The sequence below is a fragment of the Poecilia reticulata genome, chromosome 7 (assembly GCF_904066995.2).
Source record: "Poecilia reticulata chromosome 7, P_reticulata-male-v2, whole genome shotgun sequence".
Lineage (NCBI taxonomy): Eukaryota > Metazoa > Chordata > Actinopteri > Cyprinodontiformes > Poeciliidae > Poecilia > Poecilia reticulata.
In genome coordinates, this window is record NC_088836.1 from 2,183,639 (window position 1) to 2,210,000 (window position 26,362).

Genomic DNA, 26,362 nt, shown 5'->3' on the forward strand with positions numbered 1-26,362 from the left:
ACCAACACTTTAAAGTGAAAAGGACTTGGAGAGAGGGTGCTTTATGTCACTTTGTGGAGAGAAACCAAACTGTATTCTGCCTCTAGTGCTTATAGAGGCTTCAGGAGGATTAGCTGATAAGAATGAGTTTTTCTCTCATTCTTATCAGCAGCAAAACTTAAGTAGACTGTTGTTTCTTTAAGCTACCAGTCTTTCATCCACACTCTGTTCCAATGTTGTCTTCACGACTCACTGTTTTGATAACCTGCAAGATCATTTGGTTCATGTCAAATAAATTTCCCTTTTTGTGTCGCAGAGGGCTTGTGAGAACAGCTTTGAGCAACAGATGTGCGGTTGGATTGGCATCTGTTTGTCTGGTCAGCCTTTGTGCGGCTAACAGGTATTCCACGTTTGTGTGACTTGGAATGATAAGGTGGACTGAGAGGTTTGTGAACAGAGGGAACAGGGAACAGGGAGGGAGCGAGGTTCCTGTTAAATGAGCTGCTGTTGAGTGGTTTTGTTTGTTTTGGGAAATGTGGAGAATGCGTTTGATGTTGGAGTGAACAGAGGTGAGAGAAAGTTAGAGAAATGTACTTGATGCAAGATTTAGATTATTTAGACTTTTTTTTAAAATGTTTTACATTAGCACGTGGTAATCCAACATAGATGGTGGGATCAGTGACAGCGGCATGTATCTCCTTTGTTGTGGTGGAAGCACATAATTATTCGCACCAATGTGGAACTATAAATATGGATGCAATAACACATCCAGCTCATAAACTAGGAAAAGATTGACATTATTTTTCAGAAACACTTTACTCTTTTGCAAATAACTAAACAAAACACAAACTGCGTTTTCAAAATAATCAATAATTGGTACAGAATAATCCAGTCCACATTTTGTTTGTCTATAAATGTATTTTCCTTTTACATTAGTCTAATTCAACCAGGATCCTAATGCTTTTTAGCATGATAAAGATTTTTTGAAATCTCAAAGTGCAGTGTAAAACTATCCAGTTCAGATGTTAACGCCCTGATAAATATTGATTTGTAAGTGGAGACAATCAAATGCAGTCCGGATTCACTGTTAGAAAGTCCCTGATGCCTGCTAGCAGTTAGCCAGTGGAGATTTTCATGCAGAGTGTACAATACAATTGAATCATGTCCTCCCAAGTGTCAGTAACTTTGTTTCTATCTGGCATGCAAATTTTGAGTGAACTTTTAGAATGTCGTAAAAAAGAAAATGTGAAGTAGGTGTGTTTCCATCAACCAGATACACAAAGTGGATTTTGTGTATCTGGAGTAAAGCACAGTAAACAGTAACAAGTTTGCTGTGCTAGAATTAGTTTGCCAAAGATGTTTCCATCTCACTGCTAGTGCATTAACCTTTTTTTGGAAAAGCCAAAAAACACTTTTTTTGTGAAATTAAGTTTTTTTTATTTTGCCAAACGTTGATGGAAGTGTGAATCTATTCCCTTTTTACTCTACTACTAATAGGAGGAGTTTTGCTTTTAAGTCAGACATTATTTAACTGTTTTGATTTAGTCCACAGACATTGTTTTTTAAGATCATGTATTTCCTCTTCTCCTCTGATCAAAATTAGGCAGCCAGTTTCTATCTTGTCCAGACTTGACAACTGTTAGAGGCCAGGCACAGCAACCCTCCCAGCCCCCTCAGGGCCTGCCTCTCTGAGTTCTGGAGTAGATTTCAGGACTTTATTATTTGTTTTTAAATGGTCAGACCCCTGGTTGTTTACCTGACATATTAACCTTTCATGTACCAACTTGCTGCCTGGGATCACTTGGTGTGTCACTGATTGATAGCCTGTCACCAAATGTGATTGGGTTGTTGCTATTTGGCTTCACATGCTAAGGAATGCTCCTTTGAATGACTCAGACAGTCAGATAAAGTGGCCATTTTTAAATTCTAATAGTTCCATGGGATTTTTAACTATCTAAATAGCTGCTATATTATTTATCAGTTACTTCAAACCTGATGGGGGGTTGGGGCAAGTAAACCTGGTGGCCCGCCAGGCTGATGATACACTGGGGGAAATGTTGATTTACCAGGTTTAACCAAATACATTGTGTTTAATGTACGTTAGCCATAACGCTTAAAAAAAAGGACAAAAACAAAAACAATAGAAAACATTATATAATATTGTACAAAGGTGTAATATGACATGACATGAGTTTATGATATAGTAAAACGTATTAATATCTAGCCTGTTAGTATCTTAACATCTAACTTAATTTTGAACAGAGCTGTTTATTTTATTTTATTTGAATTAATTAGATTAAAAATGAAAGAAGTAAAAGTAGCTTCAACAGTTTGATTGCATGAAAAACGCAAACATAAAACTTACTTAGGCCAACAAAAAGAAAGTTAGTAAATTAATGTATATTGATTGTAAAAACCTCACAAAAATTTGTGAATATGACTATTTTTTCAGGCCTTGACAACACCACAACATTCTCTTTCACTTTGGGATTAATATATGGATCATCTGAGACGAACGCTGGTGGATGTGGATGTGTGTGTTTTGCTTCTTTCTTGTGTATACGGCTTGTGTTTCTACCAGCCATCGATCTCTTTACAGGATCCAGAACAGCTCCTGTGGTTTGGGTTAACCTCTCTCAGGAGTAGGGAGATTGGTTTTGCTTCGGTCCATCATCTTTTCTGACATGTTTCTGGTCTGCAATGATCCCAGTGAAAGAAGCACCAAGTATCTAAAAGTACTGCCCAGTTCCTGAGTTTTCCTCATTCTTAGAATAATTATCAGTTTTGAGCATCAGTCAAATAAAGCATCTTAGTTTTGTCCTTATCTCTGTTGTTATCTCAGTTCTTACATTCTAAACAGTCTATGTGAATTAAATCAATTCCCTCTCTGTTTGACAATTTTCAGAATCAAAGCATCAAATTAACATGTTTTGATGGAATTTAAATCTAGAATTCAGAGTTTATTGCTCCATAGATCTTGATTAGAAGACCTATGCTGAATGAGGCTCTTTAGACGTGTGGGTTTTGGGAACTGCAGCCATTTGTCCAACCGGACTGCACACCTGGGGTCCTCTGTGAATGACACCAATGATTGTTGTTCCAGGATTTTCAGCTCTAGCCAAATTGCAAAACTGAGTGGAGTATGACAGAATGACAGACATCCATTTGTTTATGCAGTGTGTGAGCACAGCCAGTGTGTGAGTTATGTAAATACATCTATTATTGACATGTTGGTGGAATGTTAAAGTGCGTAAGATGCAGCCGAACAGGATATTGTAACTTATGATGATTGCTCGTTTACAATGTCACAGTGTGTTTATGTCTCTTTAAGAGGAAGATGCATTACATTACCTTTACATTAAAATAAGCTTGTCGTTCCCTACTCCATACCAAAATCTTGACTATATTGAAACTATTTACAAAAATGGATAGTCATAAATGCCATTTATTATTTAATACTTTCTTTTGTTTTCTATGAGTGCAACAATGTGTGCGTCCATTTCACAAGCTAATAAGATGCACAAAATATAGTGGAAAATAAAAAGAGGTTTTAGCACTGCTTTTAGAGAAACTAAAAATATAATTTTTTTCATTTTCAGAAATGCAATAAAGATTTCATAGAGAATTTCTGACACATTTGACAAGTTCATATTTTCAAATGTTGTTTTGCTGCTTTTTTTAATCATAGTGCCAAAATGGCTGTTCTCTTTGTGTTCGACACCCTAAAGAAAGATTTGAACACCCTCTGCTTTCAATAATAATTTTTAGGACTGTTCAAGTTTGACCAACTAGGACTTGAAATTTAAATGTTTAATAGGTGCTGACTTAACAAAAACTCTGATGCGTAGCACTGAAGTAGATGCTAATCTTAGCGTTTTTAGCAGCTAACGGTTAGCTTGTCATCATATTCATACAGTGTTATTAAACTGCCTTAATTTTGTTTTTTTATGCTTTCACCCTTTTTTTCTACACAGAATGCCATCAGATAAAGATGGCGGAGGTTTCAGACAGATTGTTCAGTCTTTCTAAGAGTCTCGATGCAGCAACCTCACAGCACTCACTTTCATATTCGGAGCTGATAACTTGACCTTATTTTGTTAGACACAATCATATGCTTTCAGCAGCTAGTTATCACATTGCAAAACTGTCACTTTGGTCAAAAATATAAATGTAATCTTGATCTTCTTGTAACATCTGTATGATATGATCCTACTCTATTCCTTTCCCTCCTCAGATACGAGAGGAAGATCTCCTGGATTCAACTGTTGTACTGACTAAGGAACTGAAACAAGGTAAGAAAACAACCTGCACATTTAAGGAAGTATTTTTACTCTGATTTAGTTTCTCCTTCTTTTCTTCTTGTCTTGAGATTTACTCAGTGAGTTGGTCACAAATAGTGAAAAAAGAAGACATCTTTCCAACAGATCAGATTGTGGTGTGCTGCAACTTTGATTTTGGGGGATTTTGTTTTATTTTTATTTTATTAAATTTTTTTCAGATAAACCAATCATTAGATTTATCTGTCAGGTTTATAAACTTGGCAGACTATATCTAACAATTCTACATCTGGCTTAAGTCCTGTTACTTTTGATTGGATTTTCAGGTGTTTTGCATGTCTATAAATTTTCCACGATTAATGAATTTATTTACAGCTGCTTGAGTTGGTGTTGTAACATTTTGCAGTTTGAGTTAAAACAGTGTGGGTGTGAAACCTCCGTGGTCCAAATGTTTTGTTTTATTTCCACCAGTACTATTCCAGTGTAACACCAGCTGGTGATGTTAAGAGCAGAAAGTGATCATTTACAGAGCTGCTGGCAATAAATTAAGCTTAAAATAATGTTCATGAATGCTGTCCTACTTAATGTTCCAAATTACATTTACAATGTAACTGGTGATAATAAAACCAACAGTTCAAGATCTGGCTGTTATTAAGGGTAAAGTTGAATGTTTAGAGGAAGTTTTAAACTTGCAGCATTTTTGGCTGTTCATCTCAAAAAGCTGCACCTTGCAAAACTGGTTATTTGTTCAGGTCAAGCAAATACTTGAAATACGTAGAGATGGCACCGGTTTTTAGGTACCAAAGTCAGTGTTCCTGCAGTGGAAAAACAATAAACTTATGCGCAGCGAGTGGCTTAGCATTGCAATGGATTTGGTTTTAGTCAGGGTTTTAGATGCAGTGGAGCCTGTTGTGTACTTATACATGCTGTATGTTCATAAACATTAATAGAAACATTAATGGTGATGTCATTACTGATAATTGTTAGCATGCTGATCATGACATTTTGTGCAGAACAGTGTTCATTTGTATTCTGTGCACTGTTGTAGAGTTTTTTTTTATGATGGCTTTTACTTATATGTTTTCAAATCTTTTTATAGCCAAACTAAATCCAATGAAAACATTTGGCAAATATTTCTTTTATGTAAGATATAAAACATTAACAGACCTCATTTGTTTGCATACTTACTAGAAGTGTGTTTTACTGAAAGAGGGAATTTCCAAGGAATGTTTTTAATTTTCCAGGGTATGTCTTACTTTCACTTAGGCAGGTGAGATGGTTGCCAGGATTAAAGCACACCAAGTTTGAAAAAGTGTCAAAACCACCAAAAGTTTTCAGAACACCTATGATGTGGACAGACTAGTGCAGTCCCTGTCTTTCACCAGTTGCCGTGACTCCAGATTAACCAGCTGAAAAACGGCTGTGCAGTTTTCCTTGCTAACAGAAAACCCATATTTCATTGTCGTGAAAAGCAGAGTCATGGTGTGAAACAAATGAATTCCACCTTTTTCTCTTGGCTGTGAAATGCTGTTTTAAAGCTAAAATAAGCTGTGGACACAGTGTCTCTGACTCCACTTAGCACAACCGACTAACCAGTGAGAATCAGTTTGTTATAGACGTCCAGTGCATCAAGCCCATTGCTGTAAACATGTAAAATAAACATGGAAACTCCTACTAAGTTTAGTTTAATTAATTTTTTTAAATGTATACATTACATTATTTTAGAAGCATATATGTTAATTTTCTGTTTCAAATAAAAAACAACTAGATCATGTTTTGTGTAGATGCCATTAAAAAACATTAAAAACAAGAGATTTATTTCATAGAGACAACGCCTCAATGACTTATTGGCACACTAAAAGACAAACAAAATCAGAAAATCTAAATTATTTCAAACACTTATTAATGTTTTTCCATGTTTGTATGTCTATGATTGCTGTCATGAGGTCATACAGTTCCCTCAGAAAGAAACAATAAATAGTTGTCACATTTATTGTGATCATAATTCTACTGCAAAATATTGTGATAAACCTCTAAGCCCTTCTCATTCACCCCTTCTTACCATTTATGAAATTCTTGTTAAAGTTTTGAATCCACATCTGATTTTGAGCAGGGTGAGAGATTTCCATTTTGTCCTTGACTGGAACATAAAATCAGAGCCTCCTTAAAAAGCAGTCTGGTACGGGACGGAGCCAGATACTGTCCAGAGACATGTGGATGATTTAGGTTCCTCTGGTGTCCTCACTTAACACTGTGTTTTGTTCTCAGTCAAGAGCCCGGTCCTCATCTATCTGTCCTCGTAACACACACACCCGCACACCCACACACACACACGCATAAACACATGGGCATAGAGACACATGAGCCATGAAATAGCTCTGAAAGCTGTTGACAGCAGCACACACCACCATTTACACTGGAGCACGTGAGTTTGTACTAGCAAAGTAGGGGTGTACAGGTCCTTCTAAAAAAATTAGCATATTGTGATAAAGTTAATCATTTTCCATAATGTAATGATACAAATTAAACTGTCATATATTTTAGATTCATTACACACCAACTGAAATATTTCAGGACTTTTATTGTTTTAATACTGATGATTTTGGCATACAGCTCATGAAAACCCAAAATCCCTGTCTCAAAGAATTAGCATATTTCATCTGACCAATAAAAGAAAAGTGTTTTTAATACCAAAAAAGTCAACTTTCAAATAATTATGTTCAGTTATGCACTCAATACTTGGTCAGGAATCCTTTTGCAGCCTTCAAGGCGGCATGGAGGCAATCAGCCTGTGGCTCTGCTGAGGTGTTATGGAGCCCAGGATGCTTCGATGGCCTTCAGCTCATCCAGAGTTTTGGGTCATGCATCTCTCAACTTTCTCTTCACAATATCCCACAGATTTTCTATGGGGTTCAGGTCAGGAGAGTTGGCAGGCCAATTGAACACAGTAATACCATGGTCAGTAATACCAGTGGTTTTGGCACTGTGAGCAGGTGCCAAGTCGTGTTGAAAAATTAAATCTTCATCTCCATAAAGCTTATCAGCAGATGGAAGCATGAAGTGCTCCAAAATCTCCTGATAGCTGCTGCATTGACCTGCCCTTGATAAAACACAGTAGACCAACACCAGCAGCTGACATGGCTCCCCAGACCATCACTGACTGTGGGTACTTGACACTGGACTTCTGGCCTTTTGGCATTTCCTTCTCCCCAGTCTTCCTCCAGACTCTGGCACCTTGATTTCCGAATGACATGTAAAATTTACTTTCATCCGAAAAAAGTACTTTGGACCACTGAGCAACAGTCCAATGCTGCTTCTCTGTAGCCCAGGTCAGACGCTTCTGCCGCTGTTTCTGGTTCAAAAGTGGCTTGACCTTTGACCTGGGGAATGCAGCACCTGTAGCTCATTTCCTGCACACGCCTGTGCACGGTGGCTCTGGATGTTTCTACTCCAGACTCAGTCCACTGCTTCCGCAGGTTCCCCAAGGTCTGGAATCGGCCCTTCTCCACAATCTTCCTCAGGGTCCGGTCACCTCTTCTCGTTGTGCAGCGTTTTCTGCCACACTTTTCCCTTCCCACTGAGGTGCCTTGATACAGCACTCTGAGAACAGCCTATTCGTTCAGAATTTTCTTCCTGTATCTTACCCTTACTGAGGGTGTCAGTGATGGCCTTCTGGACAGCAGTCAGGTCAGCAGTCTTACCCATGATTTTGGTTTTGAGTAATGAACCAGGCTGGGAGTTTTTAAAAGCCTCACAAATCTTTTGCAGGTGTTTAGAGTTACGTCGTTGATTCAGATGATGAGGTTAATTACTCGTTCAGAGAACCTTTTCATGATATGCTAATTTTTTGAGACAGGGATTTGGGGTTTTCATGAGCTGTATGCCAAAATCATCAGTATTAAAACAATAAAAGACCTGAAATATTTCATTACATTATGGAAAATAATGAACTTTATCACAATATGCTAATTTTTTGAGAAGGACCTGGATATATAGAAATAGTTTGGCGACAGTTGAAGGCAGGCAGATGCACACTAATACCAACACGCACACATGCATACACACAGTCGAACCAGCTGCTATGGGAAGACGTGTTTGAATGGGAGTGACAGCTGCTGATTCCTCAGGATGAAGGAGGAAGAGAGAGAGATGAGAAAGCAGCGGAAAGCATGAAAAGCAGATAACTCAGATTTGTGAGGAGCGATTGTGTCAGAGAAGGGTGAGCGACTTCTGGAGAGCTTGGGAAAAAGAAACGGATCCAACTAAAGAACTCTGAGGCTGGAAGATGAAGTTACTCTTAAAGCATAAAACAGGACTTTAATAATACAGTAAAAACTGTTCTGACATCAAAGTTCCTTCAATTTAAAAAAAGGTTTATTTCGCCTCAATAGATTTCTATGCCTTCTTTACAAAAATATCCATACCTGTTGGACTTTTCTCAATTTGTTATTAGTTTGTTGGGATTTTATGTGACAGACAAAAAAAAGCTTTTGATGCAGTCCATCCAACCACCTATATCCAGACTTTGTAGAAATATCTGTTCTGCAGCTAAAGCACCAGGCCTCTAGCAGTTGGATGTTTTGATGTAAACTGTTTCAACTCTGTCTGCGTATTTAGGACCATTGTACTGCTGAAACTTAAACTTCAGCCTTGGTCTCGAGTATTAAAGCTTCTAATGATATATATTTTTTTACATTATTACTCCATATTTAGCTAAGTCCATTCTGCCCTGTCAACAGATTCTCCCTCTGCAGCTTCAGAGTTACAGTTCCTGGATGGCTTTGCACTCGCGCCACACTCTTTCAAAGTTTCAGATCATTGTGTTATTGTTTTATAAGTAGGACTGTCAACGTTTATACGTTACCACATGCAATTAATCTAAAAAGTTTAACACGTTAATGTTAAATAACGCAGATTACCTATTTTGACCTAAAAGCTGTGGAGGGTTACCTACTGCGCAGCAGCGCGCTACACGGTCTTGTACTGTGGTCAGAGTCACAAATGAGAGCAAAAAGATGAGCGAAGAGAGTCAGACTAATGACAGCACTATTTATTTTCTTTAAACTTCTCCACAACTTTATTTCTGACTCTCTTTTGCGTTCCTTGGTCTTCATGACTCTGTTTGTCCACGACAGAGCTGATGGTTGTCATTTAGGGGTATCGGAGTAAAGGGGAGCTGAACTAAACAGCATAAATTTTTTTTAAAGAAATTTCATTATTTTCAGTTTTCACACATTTGTTTTCCTTTTGGCTGTTGATCTGCCATGTAAAAATCACAAAATCCCTTCAAGTCTGTGGTTTGTAGCGAAAGAAAAATGTGAAGAAGTTCAAGCTGTATGAATAATTTTGCAAGGCACAGTGAGGATTGGGAAATTTATGAGTAATCTGGCCTGGTGTTTACTGGTAGTATGAGCAGCAGTCCTGATGACAAAGGGAGTGCAGGCCGACAGAGTAAACGAACATGTGATCCCAACTGTCAGTATTAGACTATTCATAGAAATCCTGTGTTGCACAAGGCCGATTTAGCAACAGGGTGGATTTCTTTTTTCTTTTTTTTTTAAGCGCATACACCCAAAACCTTATAGTCAATTCAAAAAAATCACCTTTCCCACCATTCACTGACCTTTAGCTCCGAGAATAAAACCCACTGCGTTGACAAATCGACAGGTCTGATCCATAAATGTCCAAGGAATCTTACTGGAGAAGGTGATTCACTAGAGAGTGTGCGTTTTTTCCACCATGTAATAAGAAGGTCTATTAGATTTATAAATCATCAAAATCTAATAGGCTTTGCTACTGAGAAAAACCCCATCAACAATAAAAAAAACAGTTTAACTCCTGCAGCCAGTGTGAGTCACGACTGATTTCTGCAGAAATAGAAAACCACAACACTTCCCTAAACCTGCAGTAAGCAAAATCGGTAACAATCTGCAATGATGCCGCCAAGAAATTTTTTCAGCCATTTGTTTTTACCTTTAATCCCCAAGTGCTTTAAATAAACTGAATCCATTTAGTCTGAAAAGCATGTGGAATAAATGAGGCACGGCCTAACAGGGTTGTCAATAGCTGACTTAGTAGTTTTCCATGTTCCTATAATGGATGTGTTGGTAAGCAAGTGTGTGTTTGTCACATTAGCCCATTGCCTTCGGGCCGCGTTTAGTCATTAATCAGAGTCATTAAATGATGTCAGAGTTCTCTGCTTTTCAGTCATATGCTCACCGTCGGAGCAGTGATTTGCTTTGTGTGATGGAGGGGTCGGAGGTGGGGGAGTGAGGGTAATTCTTAACCATGCTCCAGTTGGTGGCGATTTTACTCTTGATAATAGAGTTCATGCCGGCTGTACTCAAAAGCACTGCAGCAGCAGTGGCAGCGGCCACTGCGGCACAACAGCTAGGAAGGGAGATGGGAGGAAATGGGAGTCTAAACTGAGCTCTCAAACAGGAAGCCACCCCGATTCTCTCATTGTTGAGCTTTTATAGACTCAACTTCCTGTTGAATGTACCGCAGGTGTTACCATAGTTACCATCCCTGCTGTTAACGAGATGGACTTTTCAAAGATGTGTGAAAGTCGCAAATGGTTAAAAAAAAACAAAAAACAAAGAAAAAACAGAGTTTAGAAAGAAAAACCTTTTTATTGTTAGTCTGGTCAGTTATTCCTCTCATTGAGGTTTTCTTTTATTGTAGCCTTAATAGCATGCGCCATTTATCTGACTCTTCCGTTTTAAGCTGGGAGTAAGAGAAATGAGCGAATCAAACAGCTTGTTGTTGGACAGATTCGAACGATGGTTGCAGAAATTGAGAGAAGCAGGGAGTGAAGGGTAAGAAAGGGAAGGAGTTAAAGAAAAAAAGAGGATGTGGCCAGCAGTAAAAGATGACTGGAGGAGAGTAGAGCTCTCTGTCTAATTATAGATCCTGCTGTGAGCTGGCTGAGGCAGAAGTGCTACTGGGGGTTTTACACTGCCAGATATTTACATGTGCCTTTTGACTTTGAATTTGGAGATTACGACGTGCGCGTTTATGTGCATTTTCTTTTTTAGGATTTTTACAGCTTTGGAGAAAGACATGCAACAAGTTGAAGGAGTCTTCCATGAATTTGAAGAGTTGTTGCTATGTGTTTGGTACCATATAAGCCTTTTAAAAGCATGGAGAGAAGAGACATATTTCTTAGCTGTCATTCTCATCTGCTGCATTTGATGTTAAAACAAAAGCAGCAGATTTACGCAGCGAGAGAACAGAAAGCAGCGCCAGATGTTTGTGGAAACTCTGTGACAACTTTGAAAACTGGACCTGCACTTCATATCGCCTCCAAGGTCCTCCATCACTCGAACTCGAACTAAAACCAGAGATGTGCTGATCAAAAAGATTAGTTGTGGATTGCTTTTACTCTGGTTTCTAGTCACACAATACCAATTTCAGACCTAAAAATTTGTCCTTCTGTTTGTTTGACATTTATTCAGTAATTGTCTGTTAAGATTAAGTACATACTAAAGGCAAAGTGAGGTGGATGGTGCATTTCACCCAAAGCAAAGTCTGATCATGCCATAAATACACTGTAAAAAAATCTGTAAAAAAACAACAGAAAATGTTCTGGTAATTTTCTGCCAGGACTTTTTCTGCGTTTCTGTACGGTTAATTGTACAATCATTTCCATAAACTCTAAACCAGATTTTGTCATAATTTAACAGGTTTTCATATTAAAATTACTCACAAACTAAAATTGTCCATATTTCTTACAGCAAATTTCCTGTATGTTCACAAACATTTCTAGTATTTAAAACCAGAAATTTCCCTTATTTTTACAGTGCTCACTAACACTTCTCTTTAAAAAGTTGTACATTTTAAAATATTTTTGTCATCCAAATCATTCAAGTATTTTAAGTAAACAGTTAACCTAAAAGTAAAGTTTTTGGCTGTACACAGCAAATTTGGAACTGTTAATTCAGCTCCAAGTGAGTTGAATTCAACACTCTGAAAGTGTCTATATTGGTCCACTCTTGATTGTGTTAAAATTACACTTTTGAAAGTGTTATTTGTGATAGAGTTGAATCAACACTCAGTAATTGAAATTTAACACACATCAGTGTTGATTTACCTAACATTAGTGTATAGTATCAAAAGTTAACACTATGAATGTGTTGACACAGAATAGTATTAAATATAGAACAACATAGAAATCTGAGTTTTAAAATACTACTGGTAGGGTGAGCTCTGATGGCGCAGGGGTTAAGCAAAATGAAGGCCATAGTTCTCAACATGGCTGTCACAGGATCGCTTCCCGGCTTTTGCTGCATGTCTTCCCCCTTCTCTCATTACCCACTTTTCTGTCAATTTACTATCAAATAAAGACCACTATAGCCAATAAAACTGCTGCGTATCGCAGCAACGGGCCGACCTGCTCCATGAAGTGTCAACGTATTCATGTCTATGCCCGCATCGAGAATTTAGCTGACCTTAATATTTCCTGTGTTTTATTTTGGTCATTATTGTTACACTTAGTGTTGACATGTGTGTGATAGGCATGTCTATATGATATTTATAGAAATACGGAACAAATCGCGTCCCAACATTTAACAGCCAAATACAGGACGATTCCGTATTTTAAGGGACGGGTGGCAACCCTAAGTTTTAATGCTAGGTTAACCACCCAACACCTTGTGCTACACCTGCTTGGCTAGCATTAGCTGCTAACAAAAATAATAAACAGTTTTATTTACTGTGATATCAACAAATAAACCTAGTTAAGTGAACTAGGTATATGAATCAATACTCTTGCGCAAACGGGAAATTAATGCATCCATAAAAAATAGTCAAAAACATGATAATTTTAACATGCAACTTACATTGTTATGATAAGCTCCTGAAGATGCCATACTGCTGTCTCCGCTCCTAGGACAAACACGTGACGTCACAAATACGTTACAATTGTAACGTATTTGTCACGTATACGTCACAAATACGTTACAATTGTAACGTATTTGTCACGTATACGTCACAAATACGTATGCGTGACGAGTTAGTGTTGGTGTTAATTTAGAAATCAACACCAGACAAAATTGCTTTTATTTAACTCTCTGGATTAAAACCGACTCTTTAGGGAAACTAACACTCATGTTGTTGAATTAGACTAAACAAGTGTCGAAGTAACACTGTGTTTTTAACATACAACACTAACACTGGAAATCTAACACTGTTGAATTTGCTGTGTATGAGGAAGCCAGACTTCACAGTGAGAACCCAGACATCCACTGGCTAAATAGCCAAACTCCTCTTCCTGCAAGGCAGTAACTCCCACATGACAGCATCTGAAAATTACTTTTGACTAGATTTCCTCCTGCGTTTGGTCATTAAGCATTTATATTAGGAGCAGAGGCGGTGTCAATGTGAGAGAACAATCAGTAGCTGCATTTCTATTAACCTTAAAATTGCTCAAATTGGAATTACAAGATAAATTAACTTAAAGAAACACTGCAATTTTGAAAAAACGTGTTTTTTAATAAAAAGTTTTTGCGCTACAACAGCACCTCTGCTCAAGAACAACACAAACAGCAACAGTGGAAATGGTAAAGAACAGCTAACATGCCTTAAAAATAATAATAAAATAATATAAAACTTTATTTTATGTTTCCATTGACTGTAAAGTAAAACCACTGATCAAACGGCTAACTTTGAGTCTCGTTCCTCATTAACGACTTCCACACTGAGGAGTGTTGTTGTTGTTGCTGCTGCAGCCTTTTAGCGTTAGTTATAGTGTGTTCATTGACTGATTTCTGCATTTCCAACTGAAGGGTTAACCAGTGAGAAACCAGAAAACCTTCCAGTTTTATTCACTAGTCAATTGACAGACACTAGAAGTCGATGCAGAGCAGCTTTTTATGACTAGAAATGTAAGGAAGGATTTATGGCATGTCCAGAGAGGTGAGCTCAGACTACTCGCCCAATGAGAGAGAAGCAAGAACAAGCAGCTATAGACAATGGATTGATTGATTGATTGATTTTAGGCATGTACCTCTGAGTTTTTAAGTGTGCCACTTCACCCTACGCTCCAGAAGCAGTTGGAACTTCTTACCTCCTGATATAAATGTGCAATATTTAGGGGTTAGAGGATGTAAATAATATATTTTTCCTTTTTTATTAAATAATTCAATACATTATAATTATTTTTTAAACATAATATATGTTTTTCTTCCCAGAACTATGCCCAAGGGAGAAGATGCCACTATCAGGAAAAGCAAATTAAAGCGTGAATCATTTTCAGTTGGCTTTCTTTTTCCTATACTTCTTTCGTGACATATGTTGCATCATCTGCAGAAGTTAAATTGCACCTTCAGCATAAAGTTCAAATTTGACTTTGCTAAATGAGGAAATGGACAATAGTAAGAATTTGACGAGCTGCACTGTTGAGGTGCTTTAGTGGCAGTTATTTCTGTTCAGCTTCAGACTGCAGTGAGAGATTTTCTAGTGTATTGCTATGAATGTGTTTTTACTTAAAATAGGTTTCATGTTATGCTAATGGACTTCTTTGTGCTTCATTAGTGTCTTATTTTATTTTGACATTTGCATATCATTAGCTGTGTCCTCACCCTTCCTAAGTTAGAGTGAGACAACCTTCAGCTGCATTTTTGATACCAGAGAACAAGCAACAAATATGACACAGTAAAAGTACACTCTGAAAAGTACACACACCCCTGGTATAACACCAGATTGTTTTGATATAAATAACACACCATGATATGTCATTTCAAGCCTTTTAAAACATTCATCCTGTTCAATCCAACTGAAAAACAAACAAATATATCAGAAGGAAAAATATCTTCAAAAACCTGTTACATAAGTGTTCACACCCTTTTTTAAAGCAACCATTGATTCAGTTTCATCATTCAGACTTAGTTCTGGCTCATTTTCCTCTCATGATGTCATTGTTTTGTTCATCTAGATTTATGCTTTATCCTAAATTCCATCAAAAAAAAGTAACCCCAGAGTATAATCCTGCCACTACCATGTTTTACTGAGCACTCAGTGTTTTTCTTGTAAAATTTGACCCAAAGATTTGATTTTATAAAGTTACTATTCATACCTTTTTGTCTCTTCCGTTTTCCACCTTAAATGGTCATCATTTGCATTCATTCTTATTTTTTGCATGCTGACTCAAACACTCCAAAAGTAATGAGATATTCATCTACTGAAAGTAGCTGTTGGGGATGAGTGATTGCACCACAGACGCTCCTGTCGGTACAGCGAGAACATGGAGCGGCCATGTTGCAGCTATATTTGGACAAGTGACAAAACAAGAGGCGCAGTCAGCTCCATGCATTGTGACTTTATTTTCTAAACCTGCTCACACTCTCCTGAGTGTTGTCTCTGTCAGCACAAGAGAGATTCACTAGCATGCAGGTAGCCAAAGATTGCTGAGCAACTTGCTTTTCTTGCTGCCCTCTCCCTTCGCTTTAGGCTGAACAGTTTGTATTTTTTTTTTCCTTACTGTGTTTTGTACAAACTTAAGTTTTGCTGCCTGTGTTCTGCCATGTGGCATTGTGCGCTGACAAAAATACATTATTGTATTTCACTAGGAATTAGTGTAGTTGTGAAGTCGAAAGAAAATATTTTTAAAAAGTTTTCCCAAAGACATCCAGAGAATCTGAGTATTATTTTTCACATCGTGAAACACATTTCACATTTGGATTCAGCTCTGGACTTTCAGTTGGATTGGACAGGATGAATGTTTCTTAAAGTTGATTAAGTCAAGTCGATTTGTGTCGCACATTTCAGCAACAAGACAGTTCAAAGTGCTTTACACCATAAAAACATAATAAAGTATCCAATTATGAAACTGCAACTAACAATACATTTTGTCAGATGCCTTCACCAAGCAAATATACATCCAACATGTTGATCAATTTTCCACTTATTATGAATCAAAGGAAGCTCTAAACAGGTGGGTTTTTAACCTTCATTTTAAGGAACTCAGTGTTCCAGCAGTTTAGCATTTTTCTGGAAGTTGGAATAAGATTTGTGCTGTCTAGAAACTGAGCTTTAATGAGATGAACGAGGTTCTGTAACAGCCATGAACATGTAAACCGCCATTGTTGTTATGAATGATGCGTTCATAACAACAACAATGTCAGGTTAGATCCATACATCAGTGTTTTCACAAGAGGCATTTTTGCTGTCAACATGAATATGTGAGGGTGAAATTTTCACAGCTTTAAAAATCAACTTGTTTATAGTTTCCTAGGACATAGAAGGTTAAAAAGTTCCAGTTTTTTAAAGGAATGGTTTCCCTGTGGACAGGCCCTCAGAGCCTGCATGGCTCTTTGTCCCCTACACGGCATGTGGCAAACTAGTTAATGGGATTTTTTCAACAAAACTTGGAAAAACATGTGTCATCTGTCATCTGCATCATACGACAACACCTTCCCACTCTCTGAGAACAAAATAATCTGACGTGACAGAGAGCGACTATTGCACGCTCTGACCTGACCTGTAAAACCAGTCCCGATCAAACTGTGCACTCGCTTAAAATAAAGTAGAAACAGCTGTGAGGAATCAAAGGAGAGGCATTACCTTTACAACCGTGTGGGAGCGACTATCTCAGACAAACACACCTGTGTTTCATTTGGCCCGTCTGGAAAACACTCGCCTAATCTGCCCAACAAATCAGCACATTCCCAACGGTTCTGCACTACCAGGCAAATAGTGTCTTCACTGCTGCCATGGCAATTTCCATAATATCACACATTGTCACTCACACAGTTGTAGCTTTTTTGCTTCTTTATATGTGTGTGTCTCTGTAGATTCAACTGGAGCTTTGGAGTTCAGAGCCTTATGTTGCATTGTGTTCTGTTTGCGCTCACTTAATCCTCTGTTTGTTCTTCTGACAATAGAAATACAATAACAGTGAGATTACCAGGAGCGCGACTGTGATGCTGACTGTCAGGTCCACATTCCCTCCCAATTCTTCCAGTGCCATGTTTCGTCTCAATGGGTGTTTTAGAGCTGTAAAATAATGTACAATTAAAGAAAAACAGAACTCAATTATATAGTTTAATTGACTGAAATAAAATAATTTCTTTCAGCAAAAGAAAATCATCCAGATAAAAAATCTGATCAGTTTAAGTGTGTTTTAAGTCAGACATGTGACTTTTTTCTTGATTTTCTTTGTGCATTATTCCAGCATGTCGTTTTGCAGGAGTTTGCTTTAAAAAAAAAAACAAAAAAACAACAACAACAAAAAAAAAGCAGATAAGTCTAGACAACAATATTTTTGATAGATATGTGATCAAAATCAATGGATATGTCTGATAGAATATTCACTGAACTCCATAACCGCACAGCATTCTGGGAGTTGTAGGCAGGGAAGCTAAGCTATGTTGGTGACGTCAATTAACTCACTCAATCTTTGGTTACCTAGCAACAACCTGTTGAGTAACTTGCACAGCAGGAGTTAAATGTTTTGTCATAACTTTGCCTCATTACTACTTAAATATGAAAAATAGAAAAGGTCATGCCACCAGTTTGGCAGCAAACCCATCCATCCATCCATCCATCCATCCATCCATCCATCCATCCATCCATCCATTTCTAACACTCTTGTCCCTAGCAGGGTTGGGAGGGGTGCTGGTGCCTATCTCCAGCAAATGTTTCAGGCGAGAGGCGGGGTTCACCTTGGACAAGTCGCCAGTCAGTCACAGGGCAACAGCAAACATAATTATTGATATTGACTGATATGAAACGCTTACATTGTACTAAGTTTTTCAGCCCTACATGCAAATGAGGTGAACTCCACGCAAGAGAAAACAGTGAAGTTGTGATTATGAGAAGAAACATGATATGCTTCTGCAATATGAACATGGAGTTGCTTGGAGAAAGACTGCAGAGAGAGGTCATGTGGATTCAGGAGTTTACAACCAGTCTGTGAGCGAAGGGTCACGTTGTAAACATGGGAACTCAAACTGTATTTTCATACAAACCTTTAGTCTGTCTGCAGGACCAGAGTTAATCATAGGTCAAGTCATTCATCAGCCAAACTGTCAGAAAGATTTTCCTCAGTTCCGTCATTTCAGAAAGTTTGAGCTAATCCAAACCCAGCTATTGAAAAGTTTAAAAGAAACGTTTGGGCTCAGTTGAGATGAGTTCTGTTTGTGGGAAATGAGAAACGAGGCTTTCAGATGAAACGCTAATCAGTAAAAATCTCCATCATTTAGTCACATTGGATCACATATCTACCTTAGGGCTGTCAACATTAATGCGTTAACTCATACAGTTGATCTAAAAATGTGAACTCGTGTTTGTTACATAATGCAGATTAAATTAACCTGTTTTGACTAATAGCCTCTCTCCCACAGAGGGTTTCCTAGTTCACAGTAGCATGAACGTTTTTCCACAACAGCAGACATAAACAGAAGTTTAATATTTTTCAACTTGTTGCGATGTAGCACGTTTACAGGTATGCAGCTCATATCTGTAGACGTGCTACATCGCAACAAGTTGAAAAATGTTAAACTTCAAATGGGTATGTGCCCATTTAGCCCATATTCTTATGCCATGGAGGCATCAGAAAGGGACGGGGCACCTGAGTACTAGAAAACAAAATGTATGCTATCTGTCAGTTATCCCCTGAACAAGTTTGCTAAGTTGTGTGCAGGTTTCCCTCAATTGCTGTTGAGTGCTGGGAGACTGCATTGCCTGCTTTCTGCTACAAAAGACATAAAAAACAGATAATTGCTTATATATTAATTGGTTGGAGTGCAGCAGAAGGCGGGGCTTGGCTTGTGGTTCAAGCTTACAAAGTTAGTTCATACTGATTACTCATACTGCTAGAGAGTGATTAATCTGATTACATTTTTTAATCAATTGACAAAACTAATTAGAAACACTTTTAGTTATCAGATTCATTTGTGTTTCAGAGAATCTGTGGTGGCATCCCCGTGTGCTTCTGCGGTTTCCCCGAATTTCAGGACAGGAGAGCAAGAAGCAGAAACGGACTCACTGTTTCATTCTTCATTTCCTTTTATAAGCATGTTTATAAGAGAGAGAACATAATTTAAAACTCCCTGAGAACAATAACTTTATTATTCCTGGATGTCATTGGAGAAAAGCAAATGCTCCCAGTGCTCTGCGATGGTGTGAATGTGCGTCTCTTGCCATGAGACCTCTGTCATTCCAGCCAGAGTCTGCATTCCGGCTGTGTTTGTACCTCCTAATATGAAGGAGCACTGACCTGCACGCAATCATTCACACACACACACACACACTGCATGCAACAGATCAACCCAAACAGAGATTTTGAGACGGTCACAATCACTGTATTTCTGCTGCACCTGCTGGCGGCAGACTAGACCTCTTTATGAGTGACATTTTCTTCTCCAGAAGCAGTGAGGTGATGTCAGATGAAGTTATTTTTAATAATTGTCAAAGTGTGTGTGGGCGCGCGCGTGTGTGCTTGAAAGTTTGGTTTTACCGTCAGGCAGGCTTGAGCAATCAGTGTCTGCTCCAGCCTGTTTCAGTGTTTGTACGCCTCATGAGAACGCGTGCAAATATATCTGTTTATGACTGGGGTGTGGGTTTTTGGAATGTTTACAAAGGTTGCTCACCAGGAAGTGACATTCAGGTGAATGTAAAAGCGATGGAAGTAGTGTGAAATTGTGAGTGAATGGAGGAATGAGCATCGCTTTCGCGTGTCTATTCTTGTTCACTCCTGGTGCAGCTTATGTGACGGTGTATACAGCTGCTCCTAATCTGAGTCACTTTTTTTTCTGTGCATCGGGAACATCTTTGTGTCATGGACAGAAACTGCCTTCCCTCACCTCCCATTCTGTCTTTTCCCAAGCTCTTCCCTTCCTTGATCCTGCATTTAGCGACGATTGAGGCGATAATTCCCAGTGACTCAGCCATGCTATGCAAATAGCCCCGACTGCATGCAAAGGGCATGGAAATTTGCAGAGCGCAGCAGCCAAACTAGGCTTATTACATTGCAAAAACATAAAAACTTAAGTATTTTTATCTAGTTTCTAATGTAAATATCTTAGTACACTTAAAATAAAAGAAAAATAGCTTATAGGTCCAGCCAGATGTAGGAGCTTGTTTTAAATCAGTACGTCTTTAATATTGATAAAAATTGTAGCTCCACTGGCAAATTATTTCACTCAAAATTATAAGTGAAATAATTTGCTTGTGGAACTACTATTTATTTAATCAATATTATGAAATGTTTGACTTAAAACAAGCTCCCATGTCTTGCTGGAAAGTTCCTTCTTTAGTTTTGTCTGATTTTAAGTGTGTGATATTTACACTAGAAACTAGACAAAAATACTTCAGATTCTGTGTTTTTGAAGTGAATGTAATTTTGCACTTTAATTCTGTATTACTGTAGCTATAAGGAACCTTAACAGCTGGTGTCAGTAAACTTTACAAAAAAGGTTTTCAGCGGATATTAAGAGGAAGTCTACTGTTGAGTATTGCACCATAAATCAACTGTAACTATGATACGGTAAAAAGTGTGTAGCCTAGAATATTCATATCTTCTGCATCGTTGCTAATTTGTGCGACACATTTTTATTGAATTCTGTCTAGGCTTTTTTATTACCGCTCCACTGACTAGATCTCATGTTTAAATATAGATATCATAAAGCAGTTTGCTTGTTGTCAATCTGGAACCAAATTAGCTGCAGGCTACGCCTCTGGAAACAACGCCAACTGCAAGTTTGTGTGATTCTGATCTAGGAAGTGGATATTTGAAAAATATAGATAAGGGATTCCCAGGTAAAAACTTTTTAAAAAATATCCTTCCTGATATGTGTATAATGCTTCTTTTTATCAGAACTTTGTTCTGTGTGTTGGATGTTGTTGATGAGGAGGATTATTGATGCAATCCATGTTCTTTCTGTTGTCTGTCTCTTCCAGGTTTTTCCAGCGCTTTGTCAGTGTCCTGCGGCGTGTTCCTTCCCATGGACCTCAGGGTGGGAGAGCGGGGGACCCCGCTGCACCAGCCACTGCTCCTCACACCCTTCTCCCCACAAGGCCGCAGCGCCTTCTCCCAGCAGCAGCAGCAGTTGCATCAGCAAATCAGGGTAAAGATCACTGCAATGCCAAGATTTCCTGACCAATCAGGGGCAGCATGAATTTAAAACAGAAAAACAGAAAGGAAAAATATTTGTTCAGGATGTTACATTCTTCAGAATGTCCGTCCATCCATCCATCCATCCATCCATCCATCCATCCATCCATCCATCCATCCATCCATCCATCCATCCATCCATCCATCCATCCATCCATCCATCCATCCATCCATCCATCCATCCATCCATCCATCCATCCATCCATCCATCCATCCATCCATCCATCCATTTATTCATTGTCTATAGCTGCTTGTTCTTGCTTCTCTCTCATTGGGCAAGTGGTCTGAGCTCACCCTGGACAGTGGTGGAGAAAGTACTCAAAAAATGTACTTAAGTAAAAGTACAAATACAAAGACAAAAATGTAAAAGTAAAGGTACCACATTAACATTTGTACTTAAGTAAAAGTAAAAAAGTACTGGCTTTTAAAAATACTTAAGTATTAAAAGTAAAAGTACCGGTACTTGATGAATGCATTACCTAATTGTTAATAAAATATCATTAAGTGTGCCTATTGTATTTAATTTTAATATATCAGAAATGTGCCATTTTAATGAGCAATGCCATAGATAAAGCATGTTTTTATTGTGTATCCATCCGTCCATTGAACTTTTGAAAAAAATAGAAAATATGGAATTTTGAAATTAAAAAATGTGTTTTAACCCTGTAAAGCATAGATAGACGAACTTCCTCAAGATAATAACCCAACTTTATTCTTCATCCTATCATTCTTGTCTAACATGCGTGTGTGTTTTTGGCTGCAGTTTAACATGGAGCAGAGGAGACGGGAGCAGGAGCACCATGAGAAACATCAGGAACTACAACAGCTAATGCACAAAGACAGAAGCCAGCAGAGTGAGTCTGTATACACACACACACGCACGCACACACACGCATACGCACACACACACGCACACACTCTCTTTCTCTCTCTCTCTAAACCCTTTACTTTAATGACATGTTTCTGCAAGTTTAAATTAAGGTTCCAAATTGCCGTTCTTCATCTGATCTTTAAAAATAAGCATTTCTCAGAGTGCTAATCGTGGCCGTAGAGGAAAGTCCCCACAGGAGATCTGTGGCTTTGAATAGTGACGGAACTGCGTCACTTCACTTCTCAGAGCTGTTTGCTTTGAAACAACGGCTAAATATAACCTGACAAGTGGAGCTACACCAGGGGGGTTAAATAGAGTATAAATAGTGTATATATAGAGTTGGGCCTGGGCGCATAAAGTCACTGGGTCAATATTGACTTGATCGCTCCTAGCACCTGCTGTCACCTGTGTGTGCACACATTTGCTTTCGCACCGAAAACATACCCAAATGACAGCAAACACACTCACAGAAAAGTCTGACTCTCAAACACACATGCATGAAAAGTTTGCTTTTGTTGGCCGAAACCATTTTTTTTTCTTTTAGTGACTAATTATATCCCGACGTAAAACACTAACATGAGTCATGTGGATTGGACTGCTTACTTTATGCTGTAATTCTTCCATCTGTGTGCTGTTTTGTGTGTGCGCGTGTGTGTTTGTGTCGCTGTTGTCGATCTGCAGGCGCTGTGGCGAGTTCAGCGGTGAAACAGAAACTCCAGGAGGTGATTCTCAAGAAGCAGAAACAGGCGGCGCTTGAAAGAACAAACTCAAATGTCTTGAATGCACATCCTGTACCCTACAGGTGACAAAATCATTCTCGACTTATTTATTGTGCTGCATTTGTTCTCACCGACTTATCTCTGCCACGAAAAAAATCTTAAATCCTGAAATAATTCTAACATAGTTGGAATAAGAAGACTACAGGCTTTCAGTTCTGAGTTAACACATTAAAAAAATTATAAAAATAATCGGTCTAAACAAAGGTTATTATAGTCAACTAAAATGAAAGAAATAACAAACACTGAAATTGAGAAAATATTTTTGTTAAATGAAATAAATAATAACGGTAAAAACTAAATCATAGACTTTTAAAACTAAAACATACTGAAATTTCAGCTATAATTTCCTAAATTTTTGTGTATGAATCTATTTAAGAGCCTTATGTGAAATTAATTTTTTCCCCTGACCATCAGCTGTTGGCAAATTACGGCGGCGGCAAGATGAAGACAGCACAAATTGACATAAAACACCAGCTGGTTGTTCAACTACATATGTTATGTATATGTATTATGCATAATATATACATAATGTATTTTTTCAAAATGTATCTTCTGTTAAGTTTTCATTAATTGAATATGATGTCATTAATTACTGTAGTAATTGTGTGCATTTTTCTGTGCCGTGTTCTTTCAGAAAGCTTGGCCCAGACCCCAACGTCCCCGCCCAGCCTCTAGTCTCATCTCCATCACAGCCTCCATCTGACGGCCTGGAGGGGACGCCGCTGCGCAGAGCAGGTAACACACCAGCTACATGTCCAACGTCCTAAATAACCAATGAAACCTTTCTGCAGAGGATGCATGAGATTACAAAGTGAAATAGTTAAAATTATTTCCTCAATTAAAAAAAAATACAGAGATAAAGAGTTCAGCAGCAATTTGACTCTGCACAATAAAGTCAGATTAATCAACTGCAGGCTGATTAATTTGCCTGCAGATTACCTAAAGAAAGTAACCCCACATTTCTAACCGCTAGAGAAAGTGGTGAGATTTTAACAACATAGCAAATAAAAATAGCAAAGAAAGTAAAACTTTCTTTGCTATTTCAGAGTAGATTAAAATTCTCACTGAAATAAAATAGAGCATAGGCACAGATGACAGTGGATAAATGGTTTTTCTGTAACAATAAGTCATTTTCCCGCCTTTAGCACATTTAGCAGTGTGTTCATGTGATTGATTGACAGCATTTCTCCAGATAGCAACAGTAGCACAGGGAGGGGGAGAAGCTTGATATTTTTGGCAGATTATCTGTACGATGCCATGCTGTCACGACATGGACAGTTTTAAGAAATATGGAAAAAGCATATTTTTGTAAAGGTTACATCTACACACAGCTTTAATGACTTGCACATGTTTTAATTTGTCAGCATCAGAGCCCAACCTGAAGGTGAAGCACAAGCTGAAGAACCACCTGAAAACACGAAAGAGTCCGCTCACCCGCAAGGAAAGCGCCCCGCCTACCATCAAGCACCGAGCATCAGACACGCTGGGTAAACCCCACACAGGCATACGCAGCAGAGGGAGCACATTATGCCACATTGCTGCTCTAATCTGCGAGTTTGATGAGGATTTGTTTATCTTATAACTGATTTTCAGATCTCCAACTCAGTGTGCATGTGTGTGTGTGTGCGTGTGTGTATGTTTCACTAGACTCTTCCCCCAGCAGCAGCAGCACTCCGGTCTCTGGCTGTAGTTCTCCTAATGACAGTCTGCCCAACGAGAATGGACTGCTGCCCTCTGCAGGCGGGCCCCTGCATGAGGTTAGCAAAAATTTATTAAAAAAATCAAACATCCCCAATGATTTAATACCAAGCTGCTGCATCTTTAGGGTTTTGACGGATTTGATAGGAAAGTGATTCAAAGATATGTTAATATTTTAAGTTACTGATACAAGAAGAAAAACTAAAATTTGAAGATGAATTAAAGTATTACTCTTTTAATAATCAAGCTTCCTACTTTTCCTTTTAATTTCATGGGAAATATGACCTTTAAACACTAAAGCAGGCCTTAGTGCACCCAAATATGCTTTTAATTACAATTCTTAAAACTCAGCTGAATGCAGAGTTTCAAAAAAAGGAGTGATTTAATTTATGTAATTATTTCTGAAAATAGACAAAATATCTTCAATTACTGTCTTGAGGATTTTGGTCAATGTTACAAAAAGTTTGAATATCTCTGATCTAGAATCTTTTTACGTGTCAAAGCCAGAAAAAAAAAGAAAACATGCTTTGATTGAGGTGAGAAGCTGCTCTGCAAACATTAACTTTGTCAGGACTTTGAGTAATGACATGTTTAAAGCAGCGACACAGGAGCTTGTTTGTCAGCTGGTTGCACATAATTCATTTAATCACGGAAAGTCGGCCTGTTACACCTGCCTCGCTGTTTAACTCATGGGCTGCCGTGTCGGGTGTTGGGTCAGTTAAATCAGAAACAAAGGTCTTCATCAGTCTGCACTGCCAGTCCTCTGACTCCTGAATACTGAACAACGCTGACATTTTATGGAGGAGATAATGTCAGGACAAACTGTCCGGCTTGTGAACAGATAAAAAATAAATTAAGTAAATGCAGCACATATTAATCACGTTAAAAAGAAGTGTTGAGTTCATGCTGGTTACTTTAGCAGTACCTGTTTGGTGTTGCCAGGCTCAGAAGTTGCTGCTCAGAGATGGGACCTTGTCTAACTTCACCATTCAGAATCCATCCACTCTGCCCACCATCACACTGGGACTGCCAGTCAGCCCCAGGGTAAGTGCATGTTTGATTCATGTAGCCTTTATTTGGATTATTTCCTACTTTTATGTTTGGTTCATGTAGCCTTTATTCATATTACCTCTTTCTTTTATCATTTATTGCAATAAATTTCTTAAAATGATGAGAATTTTTGATTTATTATCACAAATAAATTCCAGTTAATGTTTGAAACTCCTCAAAACTGTCGGCATTGTCAGGATTGTTAGTTTTACTATTTTAAACATTGTTTTTTTAATGAAAGTCTATATGAATGTCAATACAGTTTAAAATATGTGCTGTCATGCGGTCAGAGTCATACAGTTCCCTAAGAAAGAAAGAAACATCCATCCATCCATCCATCCATCCATCCATCCATCCATCCATCCATCCATCCATCCATCCATCCATCCATCCATCCATCCATCCATCCATCCATCCATCCATCCATCCATCCATCCATCCATCCATCCATCCATCCATCCATCCATCCATCCATCCATTTTCTTACACCCTTGTCCCTCAGTGGGATCGGGAGGGGTGCTGGTGCCTATCTCCAGCTAGAAAGAAACAATAAATAGTTATCACATTTATTGTGGTCATAACAGTACCACAGATT

General features: G+C 38.3%; 1 protein-coding gene across 4 annotated transcripts in view; it reads left to right on the forward strand.

Moving 5' to 3' along the window:
- hdac7a (histone deacetylase 7a) overlaps nucleotides 1-26,362 on the forward strand; it is a 95,212-nt gene that overhangs the window by 39,024 nt on the left and 29,826 nt on the right. For all 4 annotated transcript variants that reach the window (XM_081608587.1, XM_081608588.1, XM_081608586.1 and 1 more), the window contains 8 exons: nucleotides 4,214-4,271; nucleotides 21,156-21,322; nucleotides 22,133-22,223; nucleotides 22,922-23,042; nucleotides 23,654-23,754; nucleotides 24,384-24,506; nucleotides 24,667-24,776; nucleotides 25,660-25,761. In XM_081608587.1, coding sequence (XP_081464713.1) covers nucleotides 21,200-21,322; nucleotides 22,133-22,223; nucleotides 22,922-23,042; nucleotides 23,654-23,754; nucleotides 24,384-24,506; nucleotides 24,667-24,776; nucleotides 25,660-25,761 — 771 coding nt within the window. In that variant the 5' untranslated portion in view covers nucleotides 4,214-4,271; nucleotides 21,156-21,199. The remainder of the gene's footprint in view (nucleotides 1-4,213; nucleotides 4,272-21,155; nucleotides 21,323-22,132; nucleotides 22,224-22,921; nucleotides 23,043-23,653; nucleotides 23,755-24,383; nucleotides 24,507-24,666; nucleotides 24,777-25,659; nucleotides 25,762-26,362) is intronic.